The sequence below is a fragment of the Staurois parvus genome, unplaced genomic scaffold, assembly GCF_062004578.1.
Source record: "Staurois parvus isolate SC_StPar_1 unplaced genomic scaffold, SC_StPar_1.0 ptg000333l, whole genome shotgun sequence".
Lineage (NCBI taxonomy): Eukaryota > Metazoa > Chordata > Amphibia > Anura > Ranidae > Staurois > Staurois parvus.
In genome coordinates, this window is record NW_028318129.1 from 289,360 (window position 1) to 311,724 (window position 22,365).

The 22,365-nt window shown below is 48.8% G+C and overlaps 1 protein-coding gene across 1 annotated transcript in view; it reads right to left on the reverse strand.

Moving 5' to 3' along the window:
* Positions 1-557: 557 nt before the first annotated feature.
* Positions 558-22,365, reverse strand: part of LOC149457148 (lymphocyte antigen 6E-like) — a 39,213-nt gene continuing 17,405 nt past the window's right edge. Inside the window, exons 2-3 of the mRNA XM_089684003.1 lie at positions 2,626-2,745; positions 558-825 (exon numbers count right to left, since the gene is read on the reverse strand). Of these exons, the coding sequence (XP_089540129.1) occupies positions 617-825; positions 2,626-2,745 (329 nt within the window). The 3' untranslated portion in view covers positions 558-616. The remainder of the gene's footprint in view (positions 826-2,625; positions 2,746-22,365) is intronic.

A 22,365-nucleotide genomic window follows, 5' to 3' on the forward strand; every position in this document is an offset into this window, starting at 1 on the left:
TCCTGACAACACCACACCCCAATTGGCAAATTCCTCATCACCAACCAAACCAGAAGGAACTTTTCAGCTGTAAAATGTACTATTCAATAGCACTAAAGCCTGATAAATAATATTCTACTATTACGTATTTTTGAGGAATATCTTGACGCCACAACTCTTTTTTGCATTGGATTTAGGTGATGTCATTTCTTTGACATCTAGTTTGAGTCCCCGATCCCCCCATTATTTTGGTGTGGAAGCTCTTAAATTCCAAATATTTTTATTATTCAGAACATCCAAAATCAGTCCAATGCATTTTGGGGATTTGAAAAGACTCCCTTCATCAGGGTTTAAAATGTTATCCCACCGGGTTCCACTTGTGCATCACTATTGGGTGGCTGACCATTTAAGTATAGTGCTTCTGGTTGGATGTCAATTAATAGTCAACATAAAATGTCCTTCAGAGGAAGAAATGGCTCTATAGGTATTTTTGTATAAGGTATCATATGGGCCCTATATGCAGGCACCTGATATCCAATATTACAGACACGGCAAAAGACAGGCTCACAACACCAAGGTTTTTATTGCAGCAGCTTTATTGATGCAGGTTGGACAATCTGTTATCTCACATCATGTATTAGAGAAGTGAGTCACTGATAAAAATCAGGATGATTCCCAGCGCCAGGACAATGGCGGCATAGCTGGACTTGATGCTGATGGCTCCGCTGGTATTGCACAGGTCAGTGGTGCAGCAGGACCTGCTATCTGTAGACCCAGAAATGGTGGTACTGTTGGGTGTGCAGGTGGGTGCACACATCTTGGAGATCACGGTTGAAGTTATTACAACTATGAAGACAGAACAAATGGAACAGTCTTTAAACGCTAGTAAAATATCTTTCTTCGATGAAACCTGGAACCAGGACTATGTAACCTCTTAACATCTAGAGACTTTGTACCTCTTAAGCATATGATGAGGTGACCTTCGGTGAAATCCCAAAGATCAATAGATCTAGCAGCCGAATTTATAGACAATCCTGAATTTTTCTGTGCAAGTCCAGCTAGTCCCCCCATCTTCTAAGATTCCCTATGTGTTCCTGACTTGTGTGGAAGGACTTCCATGGGCAAATGTAGGGCGCTTTTGACATCAGTTTGAGACGCTTCTGAGATGATTCAGAATTCAGTGACAGGTCCATTGGACCCGCAGTTAACCTTCTGATTTATTTCATCGGTGTTGGCATTCTCATAGGCTTGTGTAGGCAACATTTTTCAACCATGGTGTACCTTAAAATTGCCCTAAATATTGTCCACAAGCCGGCGGATGGATGAAGCCTGCCTATATTGTTACACAAAGCCACAGGTTTTTATTGTGCAGCATTACGACCTTGATCACCATGTGGGCGCCTTGTTTACCCCTCCTTTGCCCCTCTCTGTCAGCACTGGGGTCATGTGAGCTGCGTGAGGGAGAGGAACTAAAGAAGAGAAATGTTGGAATACCAGACAGTACCAGCGTGCAAAGGTACGCTCTAATCACCTCTAATGTCGGGTGCCCTACATGATGTGTAGATGCTGCTGCTTAACCTCTTTGCGCTGACCGCACACAAATGTGCGACCTCCTGGCATCTGGGCCTTGACGCTGATCGGCCGCACATTTGCGTGCAATAAGAAAAGCATATGTGCTGAGAGCGTGCGCCCTGCGCGCTCCCAGCATACATGTCCGGCACTCACGGAAAGGTCCCAATCTCCTCTTTCGATCAGGACCTTTCCTGATCATGTGACCATTGTGATGGCAAATCATGGCGGTCACATGACCTTAAAACCCCGCCCCGCCTCCCAGCTTCTGAAACGCTTAAAGGGCCTGTAGGCGCCAGTGCCAAGGGGGGTTAAAACTATTACTTTGTTTTTGTTTTAATTTTACAATGGGGTGCCATGAGAGTGTGCAGACATTTAAGGGGCCGCTGAACCCCAGAACGCGTTCCCCTCACTACTTTCCATGCACGTTCCCTTCACCACGAACTGCAGCGGGTGTCACTGTTAAATTAACAACACCCCAAATGCAGGTCACAAACACAGTGCACATGCCTGCACCGGTACTTTTGTGCCATGCGATCCAGTTTCAGTGCGTTTACAAAAGTAGTGCATGCACTACTTTTGGTGTGGTGCAGTGCGATTTGGGCTAGGGACTGACTTGAATTGACCCCAAGGTCAGCTATATGTAATACATTGCTAGTAGGCAGGATTAAGAATGGCCATTGTGTATAATCCATGATATATTGGGACCAAGATGCCTGTTCTTAACATAAACCCTCCCTCCTAGATTGTAAGCTCCAAGGAGCAGGGCCCTCGAACCCCTCGTGTATTGTATTGTTACTGTCTTGTCTCATGTTCTGTCCCCCACTATATTGTACAGCGCTGAGCATACCCTTTGGCGCTATATAAATACTGTATAATAATAATAATAATAATAAATCCATCTAAAGTGTGTGGTGGGGGGGGTCTTTTATGGTGTGTGATTCCATGAAAACCAACACCCTTTATTGTGGGATGCTTTTATCATCTAACCATTGGAGATTCACAAGGTGGTTGGCAGAAGTAGGTATGTAGAGAATCTCTTTATTGGATGGATGAGTGATTTTTGTAAAGTCTTACCTAGTGTAGCAGTTATTACATTTGTCATGCAGTAGTCGTATCCAGATGAGCAGGTGGTCGCTGTCATGCATTTGCTATTGCTGGTTTCAATGGAGCATGTGTAACATTGCAGGGAATAGGCTGAAAAAGAACCATTTAAAGTGTGAGTCCACCTTCCAATAAAAGCAGATAAAACTTCTACATTTGCACTGATAACAGCAGCACAGGACGAGCACACCAATGTTTTTACCAATATAATGGTTTTCCTTCCTTTTCCTTCTCTATCCTTAATAGATGAACTCAATCATACATTGGCCTGGAAAAAAAATGTGGGATGGTTTGATGTAGAGATTTCACCACAGATAACGGGTATTGAAGGACCTGACTAAAGAGTCTGTGATGACCCACCATGAGGGAAATGCCTGCTGCCTAACCTTTGATGTACCTATCACCTGGGATGTTTGATCATACATGCGCATAACCCATGCGTGTCTGGCGAGTGCGCATTTCTGTTATTTGAAGGAGTAAAGGCCGTGGAAGTTCGCATTTCTCCAGTGAAACACTGTGGATGCTTTATTGACTCTCTGTTATTGTTTATCACATATTTATTTTTCTAAGCGCTGCACTCTGATGTTTTATGGGTATTGAAGGACTGGATGGATCCAAAACGCAGCTTTGGGGTGGATTATATACAGTAGGCTCGAATTTAGATGAACCCTTCTTAACCACGTCAATACCGGGCACTTTCGCCCCCTTCCTGCCCAGAACAATTTTCATCTTTCAGTGCTATCGCACTTTTAATGACATTTGCACGGTCATGCAACGCTGTACCCAGATTAAATTTGTATAATTTTTTTTGTGACAGAGCTTTCTTTTGGTGGTAATACCATAATATTCACCACTGAGTTTTTGTTTTTTGCTAAACAAACGAAAATATTTTGTAAAAAAATCCTTTTTTTAGTTTCTGTTGTACAAATTTGAAGTTTTCTTCTTCACTGATGTGTACTGATAAAGGCTGCATTGATGGGCACTCATTGAGGGGCACTGATGAAGCTGCATTGATGGGCACTGATGAGGCTGCACTGTTGGGCACTGATGAGGCTGCACTGATGAGACAGCACCGATGGGCACTAATAAGCTGCACTGATGGGCACTAATGAGGCAGCACTAATGGGCACTGATGAGGTGGCACTGATGGGCACTGATAAGCTGCACTGATGGGCACTGATGAGGGGGCACTGATGGGCATTGATACGCACTGATGAGGGAGCACTGATGGGCATTGATGCGCACTGATGAGGGGGCACTGATGGGCATTGATGAGGCTGCACTGATAAGGTGGCACTGATGGGTACTGATATGCTGCACTCATGGACGTGGATTCGCACTGATGGGACTGCACTGATATTCTGCACTGATGGGTACTGATATGCTGCAGTGATTAGCACTGATAGGCCTGTACTGATTATCAGTGCCCTGGTTATCAGTGTAAATGTCCCCTCTCTCAGGAAAGCCGGTTTTCAATAACCAGCATTTGTTTACATGTGATCAGCTGTGATTGGACACAGCTGATCACATGGTAAAGAGCCAACGTCACTGGCTCTTTTCCCTGATTACAACATTTAGCGGGCCGCGCAAGACCCCTTCATCAGGTATATTATGATCATCACCTGCCTGGCAAAAAGGTCCCAGACAGCCCCGAAATGTTGTAATCTATTGCTGTGATGTGATCACTTTCAGTAAAACTTTTGGACACGATTCAAAGCTCCATGATGTGCTGGCAAATATGTACATAGATCTAAAAAAAACACTAGACGTCCCATCTGCCATCGTAGCACAAGTGTGGTGACATTACTAGAGATGAGCGAATCGAACTTGGCGAAGTGGAATTCGTTTCGAATATTAGGAAAAATTCGATTCGCACCGAATCCGAATTTTCCCCGATCAGCCGGCAAAAAGTGTCACTGCAGAGAGCTCCGCTATTTCTGACAGTTCTCTGACAGTTCCTTCACATTTACAGCGGTTGAAACATTGTATCTATTTGTTTCCATTTAGGATACAGATGTTTTTATTCGGAAACAAATAGATACAATGTTTCAACCGCTGTAAATGTGAAGGAACTGTCAGAGAACTGTCAGAAATAGCGGAGCTCTCTGCAGATACACTTTTTGCTGTACTGGAATTCTTCTTCTTTTCATTCTTCTTCTTCTTTTCATTCTTCTTCTTCTTTTCATTCTTCTTCTTCTTCTTTTCATTCTTCTTCTTCTTCTTTTCATTCTTCTTCTTCTTTTCATTCTTTTCATTCTTCTTCTTCTTCTTTTCATTCTTCTTCTTCTTCTTTTCATTCTTCTTTTCATTCTTCTTTTCATTCTTCTTTTCATTCTTCTTTTCATTCTTCTTCTCATTCTTCTTTTCATTCTTCTTCTCATTCTTCTTTTCATTCTTCTTCTTCTTCTTTTCATTCTTCTTCTTCTTCTTTTCATTCTTCTTTTCATTCTTCTTCTTCTTCTTCTTTTCATTCTTCTTTTCATTCTTCTTCTTCTTCTTCTTTTCATTCTTCTTTTCATTCTTCTTCTCATTCTTCTTTTCATTCTTCTTCTTCTTCTTTTCATTCTTCTTCTTCTTCTTTTCATTCTTCTTTTCATTCTTCTTTTCATTCTTCTTCTCATTCTTCTTTTCATTCTTCTTCTTCTTCTTTTCATTCTTCTTCTTCTTCTTTTCATTCTTCTTCTTCTTTTCATTCTTCTTCTTCTTTTCATTCTTCTCCTTCTTCTTTTCATTCTTCTTCTCATTCTTCTTTTCATTCTTCTTCTTCTTCTTTTCATTCTTCTTCTTCTTCTTTTCATTCTTATTTTCATTCTTCTTCTTCTTCTTTTCATTCTTCTTCTTCTTCTTTTCATTCTTCTTTTCATTCTTCTCATTCTTCTTTTCATTCTTCTTCTCATTCTTCTTTTCATTCTTCTTCTTCTTCTTTTCATTCTTCTTTTCATTCTTCTCATTCTTCTTTTCATTCTACTTCTCATTCTTCTTTTCATTCTTCTTCTTCTTCTTTTCATTCTTCTTCTTCTTTTCATTCTTCTTCTTCTTCTTTTCATTCTTCTTCTTCTTCTTTTCATTCTTCTTTTCATTCTTCTTCTTCTTCTTTTCATTCTTCTTCTTCTTCTTTTCATTCTTCTTTTCATTCTTTTCATTCTTCTTTTCATTCTTCTCATTCTTCTTTTCATTCTTCTTCTCATTCTTCTTTTCATTCTTCTTCTCATTCTTCTTTTCATTCTTCTTTTCATTCTACTTCTCATTCTTCTTTTCATTCTACTTCTCATTCTTCTTTTCATTCTTCTTCTTCTTTTCATTCTTCTTCTTCTTCTTTTCATTCTTCTTTTCATTCTTCTTCTTTTCATTCTTCTTCTTCTTTTCATTCTTCTTCTTCTTCTTCTTCTTCTTCTTCGTCGTGCCCCGTGACTGCCCAAATGAGTGAAGTGTGCGGTGATTCTAAGATCGACGGCACTCATCTGCATGTCATACTGACTGTCAGTATTATTTCTCTTCCCCAGCAGACTCCAAGGGCATTTAAATTAAAAGTACAGTGTTCTGCACTAATATAAAGGCTCTCTGAAGCCTAGAAACCCTTTTAATAAGTTAAATTCGCAGCGAATAAATTCGCATCGAATCGAATTTCTCCCGCAAATTCGGCGAATCAGCCGAATCAAATTTTTGAATAATTCGCTCATCTCTAGACATTACCAACAGGGAGACTCGGGAGGCAAAAGGTGCAATTAAAGCTGGAGCTATAAACACTTTTCATTTGAACGTTGAGATTGGTTCGCCTATCCATCCACAGAAAGATCAATAATGGTGGCCTCCATATCAAAGTGTTTGTAAACCCCGACAATGAACGTCTCTTATTTTGCTCCCTTTGGCTTTGCTTGTTATACCAATGAAAGTGTTTTGTTATATCTGTTCAATGAGAGCAAAAAATACTTGTTGATCACGTCAGAAATTTTGAGCTGTCCTATGTCCAGTACATACCCCCTGTGTTGTCTCAGGGAGAGTAAATCGGTCCTTCCAGTCCTTATCTTGGGACTACTTTGTGGAGGTGGAAGAGTAGGTGGTCCTGAGTAGTCTGATGTGAGAAAACTGGGCAGGGTTGACACCGCTCAGTACACAAAAATTTCATGTGTTGTCAGCCCACAGCAGGACTTAGGGGCTGAGTGCATTTCTGGAAGCTCAATAGATATTTGTCTCTATTTTCAGGATCTTGAAATAGATAAAAGATCTAGAAATTTATATATATATATATATATATATATATATATATATGCTTGTCTCCAGGACTGCTCCAGAGCTTCCCCCATCCTCTGGAACTCTCTACCCAAATTTATCAGACTATCGCCTACTCTGCTCACTTTTAGGCGATCTCTGAAAACCTATCTCTTCAGGGAAGCCTATCCTGCCCTCAGCTCATACTGGAATCTTCTACTCTTCCAACCAGTCCATCCCCCACAGTTACTACCTTTTGTGCCACTAGCCCCTCCCTCCTAGATTGTAAGCTCCCAGGATCAGGCCCCTCCTATCCCTCTTGTATTGACCTGTATTGTTGCTGTATTGTCTCCCGTTATATTGTAAAGCGCTGAGCAAACTGTTGGTGCCATAAATCCTGTATAATAATAATAATAATAATAATAATATGTGGGCAGCACAGTGGTTTACTGGTTAGCATGTCTGCCTTGCAGTAAATGGGTAATGGGTTCGATTCCCAACCATGGTGCCTCCTGCATGGAGTTTGCATGTTCTCCCTGTGCTTGCGTGGGTTTGCTCCGGTTTCCTCCCACACTCCAAAAGACATACTGGTAGGTTAATTAGATCCTGTCTAAATTGGCCCTAGTATGTGTATGAATGTAAGTTAGGGAGCTTAGATTGTACACCCCTCAGAGGCGGGGACTGATGTGAATGTACAATATATATGTAAAGCGCGGCGTAAATTGACAGTGCTGTATAAGTACCTGAAATAAATAAATATATATTAAATATGTACTGTATATTTTTTTTGCCCTGACAGCAAGGGATTTCTTTATAAAAATTAGCCTACACTCCCATTTCCAATATCTGGCAATATTGTAGTCCCCCCCCCCCCCCACCCTTCTGTGCTGCCATCTTTGGATATCCCATACATGTGCATATATGTTGCAGGTCTCTGGTCACAATGGTCCCATTGTGAGTGCGGTCAATATCCAGCTTAGCCAGATGCCCACACTTGTTTTCCATCATTTGATTGCTTAGTGCAACAAATGGTTTTAGCCCTGGAGGAGGCGCCGATCCTGTTGAGGCCGGAGCTGGGTGTTGTCTATTTTTCCCCCCTCCATCTTGGGCTTATCGGGAGACTGCTGGGCATGATTTTTTTCCAGTTTGTAGAGTTGTGCGTGTGCCGTGACGTCACATTGTGTCGTGACATCCTCACGCACGCATGCACAATGACATCATTATGTCATCAATAGCTCCCTATATGGAATCATGCTGGATGGAGGAGGGATATTTTGCTGGCTTACTCACAAAACAGAGGATAATGTGGTATGTTCCTTTTCTTGGGACTATGTACAGTATATTGTTATGTAGATAGTTATCTTACTTACCGTATTTTCCGGCGTATAAGACGACCCCCTACGTTTCCTGTTAAAATATAGGGTTAGGGCTATACTCGCCGTATAAGACTACCCCTCTTCCAACGCACACCAAATAAAAATTAAAAAACATCAGATTTGATTTCAGTATGGTATTCCAATGATGGGGCACGATTCCTCCCACTGACACCAATGATGGGGCACTATTCCTCCCACTGACACCAATGATGGGGCACTATTCCTCCCACTGACACCAATGATGGGGCACTATTCCTCCCACTGACACCAATGATGAGGCACTATTCCTCCCACTGACACCAATGATGGGGCACTATTCCTCCCACTGACACCAACGATGGGGCACTATTCCTCCCACTGACACCAACGATGGGGCACTATTCCTCCCACTGACACCAACGATGGGGCACTATTCCTCCCACCGACACCAACGATGGGGCACTATTCCTCCCACTGACACCAATGATGGGGCACTATTCCTCCCACTGACACCAACGATGGGGCACTATTCCTCCCACTGACACCAATGATGGGGCACTATTCCTCCCATTGACACCAATGATGAGGCACTATTCCTCCCACTGATACCAATGATGGTGCCCCATCATTAGTGTCAGTGTGTGAGGAATAGTGGAATACCATACTGAAATAACATACCATATTGAAATCAAATCTGATGTTTTTTAATTTTTATTTGGTGTGCGTTGGTGTAAGAGCAACGAATTGTGCCCCATCATTGGTGTCCGTGGGAGGAATAGCGCCCCATCATTGGTGTCAGTGGGAGGAATAGTGCCCCATCATTGGTGTCAGTGGGAGGAATAGCGTCCCATCATTGGTGTCAGTGGGAGGAATAGCGCCCCATCATTGGTGTCAGTGGGAGGAATAGTGCCCCATCATTGGTAATAGTGGGAAGAATAGTGTCCCAACATTGGTGTCAGTGGGAGGAATAGTACCCCGTCAGTGGGGAGAGGAATAGTGCCCCATCGTTGGTGTCAGTGGGAGGAATAGTGCCCCATTGTTGGTGTCAGTGGAGGAATAGTGCCCCATCGTTGGTGTCAGTGGGAGGAATAGTGTCCCATCATTGGAGTCAGTGGGAGGAATAGTGCCCCATCGTTGGAGTCAGTGGGAGGAATAGTGCCCCATCGTTGGTGTCAGTGGGAGGAATAGTGCCCCATCGTTGGTGTCAGTGGGAGGAATAGTGCCCCATCGTTGGTATCAGTGGAGGAATAGTGCCCCATCGTTGGTGTCAGGGGGAGGAATAGTGCCCCATCGTTGGTGTCAGTGGGAGGAATAGTGCCCCATCGTTGGTGTCAGGGGGAGGAATAGTGCCCCATCGTTGGTGTCAGTGGGAGGAATGATGGGGCACTATTCCTCCCACTGACACCAATGACACTTGCTGACCCTGTTCCAGTATGGTGCTGCTGCAGTCAGCATATGTGGTTGCAGCAGCACCTCTGCACTGCACACTTACCAGCTTTTCCCTCACTCGATTTTCGCGGGTCCGCTCTGCTCCGCCTCCTCGCCCGTGATTGACCGCCTGTGTGCCTTTCCTGAGCTACAGTTCTGGCGGCCAATCACCGGTGAGGAGGCGGAGCCGAGCGGCAGGAGTGAGGGAGTGGCCGGAGTGACTGAAGGAGCAGCGCTTCCTGGATGGATCGTCGTGGGAGCCATGTAAGAGACAGCAGCCCTCTGCCCACCCCTGTACTTAGTGTCCCTTCCATCGGAAGGGGGGGACGGCGGCGGCACCACGCCGCCCCCCTAAAAAGTGCCACCCTGACGTATACCGGCGTATAAGACGACCCCCGACTTTTGAGAAGATTTTCAAGGGTCAAAAAGGCGTCTTATACGCCGGAAAATACGGTATATGGATCTCATTATGCTGTTCAGCCCAATGTTATGTTTGTTGACTTATTCATTACTGGGATATCTATATGACTCTTATGTATGTGAGGTCCCTATCAATATTGATTTATGGTATGTCTATAAGTGCTGTCAATGTATGCAGTGCTTTACATATATATTGTACATTCACATCAGTCCCCGCCCCCGAGGAGCGTACAATCTAAGGTCCCTAGCTTACATTCATACATACACATACTAGGGACAATTTAGACAGGATCCAGTTGGCCTACCAGCATGTCTTTAGGGGTGTGGGGGGAGGCTGGGGTGCCTGGGGGGAGGCTGATGTGGGTGTGGGAGGAGCATGTGGGCTCTGGGCGGGGGGGTGCCATGGCTGGGATTTGAACCAATGGCCCTGAGTGCTGCCAGGTGGAGGTGCTAACCATTTAGCCACTGTGCTGCCCCCAATATGAACCTAAATAGATTGTGGTAAGTCTGGTAACTGTATGCTACAAGTATATTTTTATTTATGTGAGATCCTCACTACTATGCAACCGAATTAGGTTTTTTGTCCAACGTACATTTGAAATTGATGCCACGTTACCGTAGCTACCTTACCCAATACAATCTCTTTAAGATGTACCCTAACACATCACTGTACCGGAACCGACCACAGACTGCGCTTGAGTAGTTCCGTTAGAATATCGCTTCCCCGTCCGAACACCAACAACAGACACCACTGCCGACCATACAAGACCAGACGACACCAGTCTTGAAGTAAACCAGGAGGTAGACTACTTTATTTGAACACAGATACAAGATATATACACTCAGGGGACAATCCCCCCTCCCTGCATAATGCATAATGACACAGGGCGGGGCAATCTACATTTAGTAACAAGAGACACACAGGTATTCAAACTTCACACCAGCAAACAGTCCCATCAGGAGGGAGGGCTGCTGGAGACACCCCCTCCCCACTAAGCTAATGCACATAACATTAAACAATCAACCCCCCACCCCACCTATCTCCTAAACATGTCTACACAGTCTGAGACAAAGCCCACACAATATTAGGACAGATCACCCTGTACCCCTAACAGGCACAGGGTGACTTATACATAAGAGGGATATGGGGATCTGATACAGGGATCTCCCCACCTCTCCAAAGTGAGCTGGGTTCCATGGGCCCCCCACCCAAAGTGACCCCCGTCACAATCACCATTATGCTGGAGAAATTGTGGCAAAGAGGGCAATCTACTACATATTATGTGGGAATGCACTTATTTACACAAATTTTGGCAAGACGTTTTCGTGTTGATTTCTCGGGTGTCTGGAATGACTACAAGTCCAACTCCTCACCTGGCAATTCAGAACGATAATTGGCCATATACTAATTGCAGCCAGGCTCTTCATTGCTGCTGCTTGGAAATCATTTAAAACCTTTACTATGGTGTCCTTTTATGAAACAGAGATCAGTGGCGATGCTGAGGATCCTTGCTGATCTCCGATCATTATTGGTGTAGGAAACAGAGATGATCAGCGGAGAACTTGTTCTCCGCTGATCATCTCAGCACACAGATGGCCAGTGTATGAAGGAGCGATGTCAGCCCTTCACTGGAGATCCGAGTCCTCCCTCCAGATTCTCCAGCCCAGAGCTGGAGAATCGGGGGAATTGCAAACGAAGCAGCAATAATTTACCTCTGCTTAGTAAACGATATTTGACTGATCTCTTACTGTAATCTCGTGAGATTGCAGTAAAAGCAGTCGTTTTCTAGCATTCAAAGCGTTTGTAAATCGGTTTTCTCTTCATTCGGAGAAGCGTTCCACACCGCTTCATAAAAAGGCATTCAGGGGAGAACTCTCTCCTCTGAGAATGACGGAGAACTGAGCGACTGTCATTTACCGCTGCATGATAAAAGGACACCTACAGTAGGGCAAAAAAGTATTTAGTCAGCCACCAATTGTACAAGTTCTACCACTTACAAAGATGAGAGAGGCCTGTAATTGGCATCATAGGGAGTAGAGATAAGCGAATTATTCAAAAATTCGATTCGACTGATTCGGCGAATTCGTGGAAAAAATTTGATTCGAGTCGAATATATTCGCTGCGAATTTAACTTATAAAAGGGTGTTTCTAGGCTTCAGAGAGCCTTTATATTAGTGCTGAACACTGTACCTTTAATTTAAATGCCCTTGGAGTCTGCTGGGGAAGAGAAATAATACTGTCAGTCAGTATGACATGCAGATGAGTGCCGTCGATCTTAGAATCACCGCACACTTCACTCATTTGGGCAGTCACGGGGCCAAAACCAGAGTGTGGAGCCACAGTGTGGCGGTGGAGGCAGCAGCAATGGGAGGCCATACAGCACCCTATGACAAAATGGAACCCAGCAGCAGTGTGAGGAGACCTGAAAGTGGCACATGGCAGAGTGTGGCGATGGAGACAGCAGCAATGGGAGGCCGTACAGGGACCCATGACACACTCTGGACCTGGCAGCAGCGTGAGGAGGCGGTACAGGGGCCCATGGCAGATTACGGGCCTGGCAGCAGCAATGGGAGGCCTGTAATCTGCCAGCACCCTATGACAAAATGGAACCCACCAGCAGTGTGAGGAGACCTGAAAGTGGCACATGGCAGAGTGTGGCGATGAAGACAGCAGCAATGGGAGGCCGTACAGGGACCCATGACACAGTCTGGACCTGGCAGCAGCGTGAGGAGGCGGTACAGGGGCCCATGGCAGATTACGGGCCTGGCAGCAGCAATGGGAGGCCCGTAATCTGCCAGCACCCTATGACAAAATGGAACCCACCAGCAGTGTGAGGAGACCTGAAAGTGGCACATGGCAGAGTGTGGCGATGGAGACAGCAGCAATGGGAGGCCGTACAGGGACCCATGACACACTCTGGACCTGGCAGCAGCATGAGGAGGCGGTACAGGGGCCCATGACAGATTACGGGCCTGGCAGCAGCATGAGGAGTCGGTACGGGGGTCCATGGCAGATTACGGGCCTGGCAGCAGCAATGGGAGGCCGTACAGGGACCCATGACACACTCTGGACCTGGCAGCAGCATGAGGAGGCGGTACAGGGGCCCATGACAGATTACAGGCCTGGCAGCAGCATGAGGAGACGGTACGGGGGCCCATGGCAGATTACGGGCCTGGCAGCAGCAATGGGAGGCCATACAGCACCCTATGACAAAATGGAACCCACCAGCAGTGTGAGGAGACCTGAAAGTGGCACATGGCAGAGTGTGGCGATGGAGACAGCAGCAATGGGAGGCCGTACAGGGACCCATGACACACTCTGGACCTGGCAGCAGCGTGAGGAGGCGGTACAGGGGCCCATGGCAGATTACGGGCCTGGCAGCAGCAATGGGAGGCCCGTAATCTGCCAGCACCCTATGACAAAATGGAACCCACCAGCAATGTGAAGAGACCTGAAAGTGGCACATGGCAAAGTGTGGCGATGGAGACAGCAGCAATGGGAGGCCGTACAGGGACCTATGACACACTCTGGACCTGGCAACAGCGTGAGGAGGCGGTACAGGGGCCCATGGCAGATTACGGGCCTGGCAGCAGCAATGGGAGGCCCGTAATCTGCCAGCACCCTATGACAAAATGGAACCCAGCAGCAGTGTGAGGAGACCTGAAAGTGGCACATGGCAGAGTGTGGCGATGGAGACAGCAGCAATGGGAGGCGGTACAGGGACCCATGACACACTCTGGACCTGGCAGCAGCATGAGGAGGCGGTACAGGGGCCCATGACAGATTACGGGCCTGGCAGCAGCATGAGGAGTCGGTACGGGGGCCCATGGCAGATTACGGGCCTGGCAGCAGCAATGGGTGGCCGTACAGGGACCCATGACACACTCTGGACCTGGCAGCAGCATGAGGAGGCGGTACAGGGGCCCATGACAGATTACGGGCCTGGCAGCAGCATGAGGAGTCGGTACGGGGGCCCATGGCAGATTACGGGCCTGGCAGCAGCAATGGGAGGCCATACAGCACCCTATGACAAAATGGAACCCACCAGCAGTGTGAGGAGACCTGAAAGTGGCACATGGCAGAGTGTGGCGATGGAGACAGCAGCAATGGGAGGCCGTATAGGGACCCATGACACACTCTGGACCTGGCAGCAGCGTGAGGAGGCGGTACAGGGGCCCATGGCAGATTACGGGCCTGGCAGCAGCAATGGGAGGCCCGTAATCTACCAGCACCCTATGACAAAATGGAACCCAGCAGCAGTGTGAGGAGACCTGAAAGTGGCACATGGCAGAGTGTGGCGATGGAGACAGCAGCAATGGGAGGCCGTACAGGGACCCATGACACACTCTGGACCTGGCAGCAGCGTGAGGAGGCAGTACAGGGGCCCATGGCAGATTACAGGCCTGGCAGCAGCAATGGGAGGCCCGTAATCTGCCAGCACCCTATGACAAAATGGAACCCACCAGCAGTGTGAGGAGACCTGAAAGTGGCACATGTTTGGGGCATGATTCATGGCGGATTTAGTCAGTTGTGTCAGGAACTGGTGGTTTGAAATCCAGACTAATCCACGCCTGATTCATTTTCACAAACGTGAGTCTCTCCACACTTTGGGTGGACAGTCGTGTCCTCCGCGGAGTTACAATACCTCCTGCCGCACTAAACACGCGCTCCGATGCCACGCTACTGGCCGGGCATGACAGCCTTTCAAGGGCAAATTCAGCTAGTTGGGGCCAAAGGTCAAGTTTCGTTGCCCAGTAGTCAAGGGGATTGTCTACCTCGGTTGGCAGGGTGCTGTCCAAGTAGGCCCAAGCCTGTTGTTTGAGGTCCTGCTCCAGGTCCACCTGATGCTGCTGCTGCTGCGGCTGGTTAGTAGTTTCCTCACTGCGCTGGTGAAGAAAGCTACTCATCATCGACTGCAGACTGAGGCAGCCGCTGCTGGTGGAGCTGCCACTGCTCCTACCACCCCACCCCTCCCCTGCTGCCATGGCAGCGGAACGCGAGCGCACAGGGCCCACAGTGTCTAAGGATGGACATTGGCGCACAAAGGCAGAGACCAACTGACTACATAGGTGGTTTTTATAGTACTTTATTTTGGCCTCCCTCTCAGCAGGTGTGAAAAAGGCCACCATTTTTGAACGGTAGCGAGGGTCCAACAAGGTGGACAGCCAAAAGTCATCCCTCTGTCTGATGGTTATTATTCGGCTGTCGCTACGCAAGCAACCGAGCATGCTATGGGCCATTTGTGCCAAGGAATGCGAGGGACTCCCTGCCTCCATCTCCACAGCATACTGCCACGGTGCGTCTGGGTCCTCTGTCTCCTCCTCCTCCTCTACCAGATGCTCCTGCTCCTCCACTCCTGTCCGCTGAGTGGAAAAACCACCCATTTCACTCAATAATTCCTGAGCACCAATGTCCTCCTCTACCTCCTCCTCTTCTTCCTGTCCTGCCCCCACAGGGGTCATGTGGCGTTGAGATCTGTGCGCCACGTCTACCGCACCCTGACCAGCCATTGTTAACAGCATTTGTTCCAGGACGTGCAACAGAGGAATGACGTCGTTCATCCCATAGTCCTGCCGACTCACGAATAGCGTGGCCTCCTCAAAGGGCCTGAGCAAGCGGCAGGTGTCACGCATGAGCTGCCAATGGCTGACATCTAAGTTACACAGGGGAGTACCTTTATCCGCTTGTAACATCAGGAAATCTGTGATGGCCTTTCGCTGTTCGTAAAGGCGGTCTAACATATGTAGGGTTGAATTCCACCTTGTTGCAACGTCACAGCATGAGGAGTCGGTACGGGGGCCCATGGCAGATTAGGGGCCTGGCAGCAGCAATGGGAGGCCCGTAATCTGCCAGCACCCTATGACAAAATGGAACCCAGCAGCAGTGTGAGGAGACCTGAAAGTGGCACATGGCAGAGTGTGGCGATGGAGACAGCAGCAATGGGAGGCCGTACAGGGACCCATGACACACTGTGGACCTGGCAGCAGCATGAGGAGGCGGTACAGGGGCCCATGGCAGATTAGGGGCCTGGCAGCAGCAATGGGAGGCCCGTAATCTGCCAGCACCCTATGACAAAATGGAACCCAGCAGCAGTGTGAGGAGACCTGAAAGTGGCACATGGCAGAGTGTGGCGATGGAGACAGCAGCAATGGGAGGCCGTACAGGGACCCATGAGACACTCTGGACCTGGCAGCAGCATGAGGAGGAGGTACAGGGGCCCATGGCAGATTAGGGGCCTGGCAGCAGCAATGGGAGGCCCGTAATCTGCCAGCACCCTATGACAAAATGGAACCCAGCAGCAGTGTGAGGAGACCTGAAAGTGGCACATGGCAGAGTGTGGCGATGGAGACAGCAGCAATGGGAGGCCGTACAGGGACCCATGACACACTCTGGACCTGGCAGCAGCGTGAGGAGGCGGTACGGGGGCCCATGGCAGATTAGGGGCCTGGCAGCAGCAATGGGAGGCCCGTAATCTGCCAGCACCCTATGACAAAATGGAACCCAGCAGCAGTGTGAGGAGACCTGAAAGTGGCACATGGCAGAGTGTGGCGATGGAGACAGCAGCAATGGGAGGCCGTACAGGGACCCATGAGACACTCTGGACCTGGCAGCAGCATGAGGAGGAGGTACAGGGGCCCATGGCAGATTAGGGGCCTGGCAGCAGCAATGGGAGGCCCGTAATCTGCCAGCACCCTATGACAAAATGGAACCCAGCAGCAGTGTGAGGAGACCTGAAAGTGGCACATGGCAGAGTGTGGCGATGGAGACAGCAGCAATGGGAGGCCGTACAGGGACCCATGACACACTCTGGACCTGGCAGCAGCATGAGGAGGCGGTACGGGGGCCCATGGCAGATTAGGGGCCTGGCAGCAGCAATGGGAGGCCCGTAATCTGCCAGCACCCTATGACAAAATGGAACCCAGCAGCAGTGTGAGGAGACCTGAAAGTGGCACATGGCAGAGTGTGGCGATGGAGACAGCAGCAATGGGAGGCCGTACAGGGACCCATGAGACACTCTGGACCTGGCAGCAGCATGAGGAGGTGGTACGGGGGCCCATGGCAGATTAGGGGCCTGGCAGCAGCAATGGGAGGCCCGTAATCTGCAAGCACCCTATGATAAAATGGAACCCAGCAGCAGTGTGAGGAGACCTGAAAGTGGCACATGGCAGAGTGTGGCGATGGAGACAGCAGCAATGGGAGGCCGTACAGGGACCCATGACACACTGTGGACCTGGCAGCAGCATGAGGAGGCGGTACAGGGGCCCATGGCAGATTAGGGGCCTGGCAGCAGCAATGGGAGGCCCGTAATCTGCCAGCACCCTATGACAAAATGGAACCCAGCAGCAGTGTGAGGAGACCTGAAAGTGGCACATGGCAGAGTGTGGCGATGGAGACAGCAGCAATGGGAGGCCGTACAGGGACCCATGAGACACTCTGGACCTGGCAGCAGCATGAGGAGGCGGTACGGGGGCCCATGGCAGATTAGGGGCCTGGCAGCAGCAATGGGAGGCCCGTAATCTGCCAGCACCCTATGACAAAATGGAACCCAGCAGCAGTGTGAGGAGACCTGAAAGTGGCACATGGCAGAGTGTGGCGATGGAGACAGCAGCAATGGGAGGCCGTACAGGGACCCATGAGACACTCTGGACCTGGCAGCAGCATGAGGAGGCGGTACGGGGGCCCATGGCAGATTAGGGGCCTGGCAGCAGCAATGGGAGGCCCGTAATCTGCCAGCACCCTATGACAAAATGGAACCCAGCAGCAGTGTGAGGAGACCTGAAAGTGGCACATGGCAGAGTGTAGCGATGGAGACAGCAGCAATGGGAGGCCGTACAGGGACCCATGAGACACTCTGGACCTGGCAGCAGCATGAGGAGGCGGTACGGGGGCCCATGGCAGATTAGGGGCCTGGCAGCAGCAATGGGAGGCCCGTAATCTGCCAGCACCCTATGACAAAATGGAACCCAGCAGCAGTGTGAGGAGACCTGAAAGTGGCACATGGCAGAGTGTGGCGATGGAGACAGCAGCAATGGGAGGCCGTACAGGGACCCATGACACACTGTGGACCTGGCAGCAGCATGAGGAGGCGGTACAGGGGCCCATGGCAGATTAGGGGCCTGGCAGCAGCAATGGGAGGCCCGTAATCTGCCAGCACCCTATGACAAAATGGAACCCAGCAGCAGTGTGAGGAGACCTGAAAGTGGCACATGGCAGAGTGTGGCGATGGAGACAGCAGCAATGGGAGGCCGTACAGGGACCCATGAGACACTCTGGACCTGGCAGCAGCATGAGGAGGCGGTACGAGGGCCCATGGCAGATTAGGGGCCTGGCAGCAGCAATGGGAGGCCCATAATCTGCCAGCACCCTATGACAAAATGGAACCCAGCAGCAGTGTGAGGAGACCTGAAAGTGGCACATGCAGAGTGTGGCGATGGAGACAGCAGCAATGGGAGGCCGTACAGGGACCCATGACACACTCTGGACCTGGCAGCAGCATGAGGAGGCGGTACGGGTGCTCATGGCAGATTAGGGGCCTGGCAGCAGCAATGGGAGGCCCGTAATCTGCCAGCACCCTATGACAAAATGGAACCCAGCAGCAGTGTGAGGAGACCTGAAAGTGGCACATGGCAGAGTGTGGCGATGGAGACAGCAGCAATGGGAGGCGGTACAGGGACCCATGACACACTCTGGACCTGGCAGCAGCATGAGGAGGCGGTACAGGGGCCCATGGCAGATTAGGGGCCTGGCAGCAGCAATGGGAGGCCCGTAATCTGCCAGCACCCTATGACAAAATGGAACCCAGCAGCAGTGTGAGGAGACCTAAAAGTGGCACATGGCAGAGTGTGGCGATGGAGACAGCAGCAATGGGAGGCGGTACAGGGACCCATGACACACTCTGGACCTGGCAGCAGCATGAGGAGGCGGTACAGGGGCCCATGGCAGATTAGGGGCCTGGCAGCAGCAATGGGAGGCCCGTAATCTGCCAGCACCCTATGACAAAATGGAACCCAGCAGCAGTGTGAGGAGACCTGAAAGTGGCACATGGCAGAGTGTGGCGATGGAGACAGCAGCAATGGGAGGCCGTACAGGGACCCATGACACACTGTGGACCTGGCAGCAGCATGAGGAGGCGGTACAGGGGCCCATGGCAGATTAGGGGCCTGGCAGCAGCAATGGGAGGCCCGTAATCTGCCAGCACCCTATGACAAAATGGAACCCACCAGCAGTGGAGCTGGTGCTCTACTCCGTGGCCGTTTGCCTCCACTGACACTGCTGCGACCCTGCTGCCTCCTGGGCAACCCACCGACTGTTTTGCTCGCTGCCAAGCTGGCACCCTCTTCTCCTAATGATGCGGAAGCAATAGCCTGATGACGACGAGGCTGCCAAGTGCGATCAGCCTCCTCATCATCATCAATTAGGGTCTCCGCCTCACTACTAGCCCCCTCGGCTGCGTGTGGGTCAGGAGACAGACCTGTCTCTAGACCGGCTACCGAGCCACTCTCCTCGCCAGTACTTCTTCGCCTGGCTGCTGAAGAGGCGTATGTCTCCCCCCGTTCCTGACCGCCCTCTGTTAGCTCTTCCTCACTGTACAGTGGGGCTGAACCCATAGCATGCGATACTTCGCTTGGTGAGGGAACACCAAAGGACAGGGGCAGGTAGAGGACACGTGATTTCAGTGGGCTTGCTCCCGGGCCATGCCAACTAACGGTTGTGTCTGACGTACCCACCGACCGTTGGCTGTAGGTGTCAGAGGTGACCTGGGAAGAGGAAGACGACCGAGCCAACCAATCGATGACGGCAGGGTTGTTGGTGGAGACACGACTGCTGGATGACACCGGGAGCACTGGCCTCTGGCTGCGACTAGTGCTGCCTCGACCCCTTCCTCTGCTGCCACGTCTGCTCGCTCCTGAAACATTGCCTCCTCTGCCACTCCTCTGCGTGTTGTCTGACATACTCTTTAATTCAACTATTCTGTGTCCCTGAGTAACGATTCTGTGTCCCTGAGTAACAGTTCTGTGTCCCTGAGTAACAATTTTGTGTCCCTGAGTAACAATTCTGTGTCCCTCAGTAACAATTCTGTGTCTGTCCCTGAGTAACAATTCTGAGTCCCTCAGTAACAATTCTGTGTCCCTCAGTAACAATTCTATGTCCCTCAGTAACAATTCTGTGTCTGTCCCTGAGTAACAGTTCTGTGTCCCTGAGTAACAATTCTGTGTCCCTGAGTAACAGTTCTGTGTCCCTGAGTAACAGTTCTGTGTCCCTGAGTAACAATTCTGTGTCCCTCAGTAACAATTCTGTGTCCCTCAGTAACAATTCTGTGTCCCTCAGTAACAATTCTGTGTCTGTCCCTGAGTAACAATTCTGTGTCTGTCCCTGAGTAACAATTCTGTGTCCCTGAGTAACAATTCTGTGTCCCTCAGTAACAATTCTGTGTCCCTCAGTAACAATTCTGTGTCTGTCCCTGAGTAACAATTCTGTGTCCCTGAGTAACAATTGTGCCCCTGAGTAACAATTCTGTGTCCCTCAGTAACAATTCTGTGTCTGTCCCTGAGTAACAATTCTGTGTCCCTCAGTAACAATTCTGTGTCTGTCCCTGAGTAACAATTCTGTGTCCCTGAGTAACAATTCTGTGTCTCTCAGTAACAATTCTGTGTCCCTCAGTAACAATTCTGTGTCTGTCCCTGAGTAACAATTCTGTGTCCCTGAGTAACAATTCTGTGTCCCTCAGTAACAATTCTGTGTCCCTCAGTAACAATTCTGTGTCCCTGAGTAACAATTATGTGTCTGTCCCTGAGTAACAATTCTGTGTCCCTGAGTAACAATTCTGTGTCCCTCAGTAACAATTCTGTGTCCCTCAGTAACAATTCTGTGTCTGTCCCTGAGTAACAATTCTGTGTCCCTCAGTAACAATTCTGTGTCCCTGAGTAACAATTGTGTCCCTGAGTAACAATTCTGTGTCCCTCAGTAACAATTCTGTGTCCCTCAGTAACAATTCTGTGTCCCTCAGTAACAATTCTGTGTCTGTCCCTGAGTAACAATTCTGTGTCCCAGAGTAACAATTGTGTCCCTGAGTAACAATTCTGTGTCCCTCAGTAACAATTCTGTGTCTGTCCCTGAGTAACAATTCTGTGTCCCTCAGTAACAATTCTGTGTCCCTCAGTAACAATTCTGTGTCTGTCCCTGAGTAACAATTCTGTGTCCCTGAGTAACAATTCTGTTTCTCTCAGTAACAATTCTGTGTCCCTCAGTAAAAATTATGTGTCTGTCCCTGAGTAACAATTCTGTGTCCCTCAGTAACAATTCTGTGTCCCTCAGTAACAATTCTGTGTCTGTCTCTGAGTAACAATTCTGTGTCCCTGAGTAACAATTCTGTGTCCCTGAGTAACAATTATGTGTCCCTCAGTAACAATTCTGTGTCCCTCAGTAACAATTCTGTGTCCCTCAGTAACAATTCTGTGTTTTTCCCTGAGTAACAATTCTGTGTCCCTGAGTAACAATTCTGTGTCCCTGAGTAACAATTGTGTCCCTGAGTAACAATTCTGTGTCCCTCAGTAACAATTCTGTGTCTGTCCCTGAGTAACAATTCTGTGTCCCTCAGTAACAATTCTGTGTCCCTCAGTAACAATTCTGTGTCTGTCCCTGAGTAACAATTCTGTGTCCCTGAGTAACAATTCTGTGTCCCTGAGTAACAATTCTGTGTCCCTCAGTAACAATTCTGTGTCCCTCAGTAACAATTCTGTGTCTGTCCCTGAGTAACAATTCTGTGTCCCTCAGTAACAATTCTGTGTCCCTCAGTAACAATTCTGTGTCTGTCCCTGAGTAACAATTATGTGTCCCTGAGTAATAATTCTGTGTCCCTGAGTAACAATTCTGTGTCCCTCAGTAACAATTCTTTGTCCCTCAGTAACAATTCTGTGTCCCTCAGTAACAATTCTGTGTCCCTCAGGAACAATTCTGTGTCCCTCAGTAACAATTCTGTGTCTGTCCCTGAGTAACAATTCTGTGTCTGTCCCTGAGTAACAATTCTGTGTCCCTCAGTAACAATTCTGTGTCCCTCAGTAACAATTCTGTGTCCCTCAGTAACAATTCTGTGTCTGTCCCTGAGTAACAATTCTGTGTCCCTCAGTAACAATTCTGTGTCCCTCAGTAACAATTCTGTGTCTGTCACTGAGTAACAATTCTGTGTCCCTGAGTAACAATTCTGTGTCCCTGAGTAACAATTCTTTGTCCCTCAGTAACAATTCTGTGTCCCTCAGTAACAATTCTGTGTCTGTCCCTGAGTAACAATTCTGTGTCCCT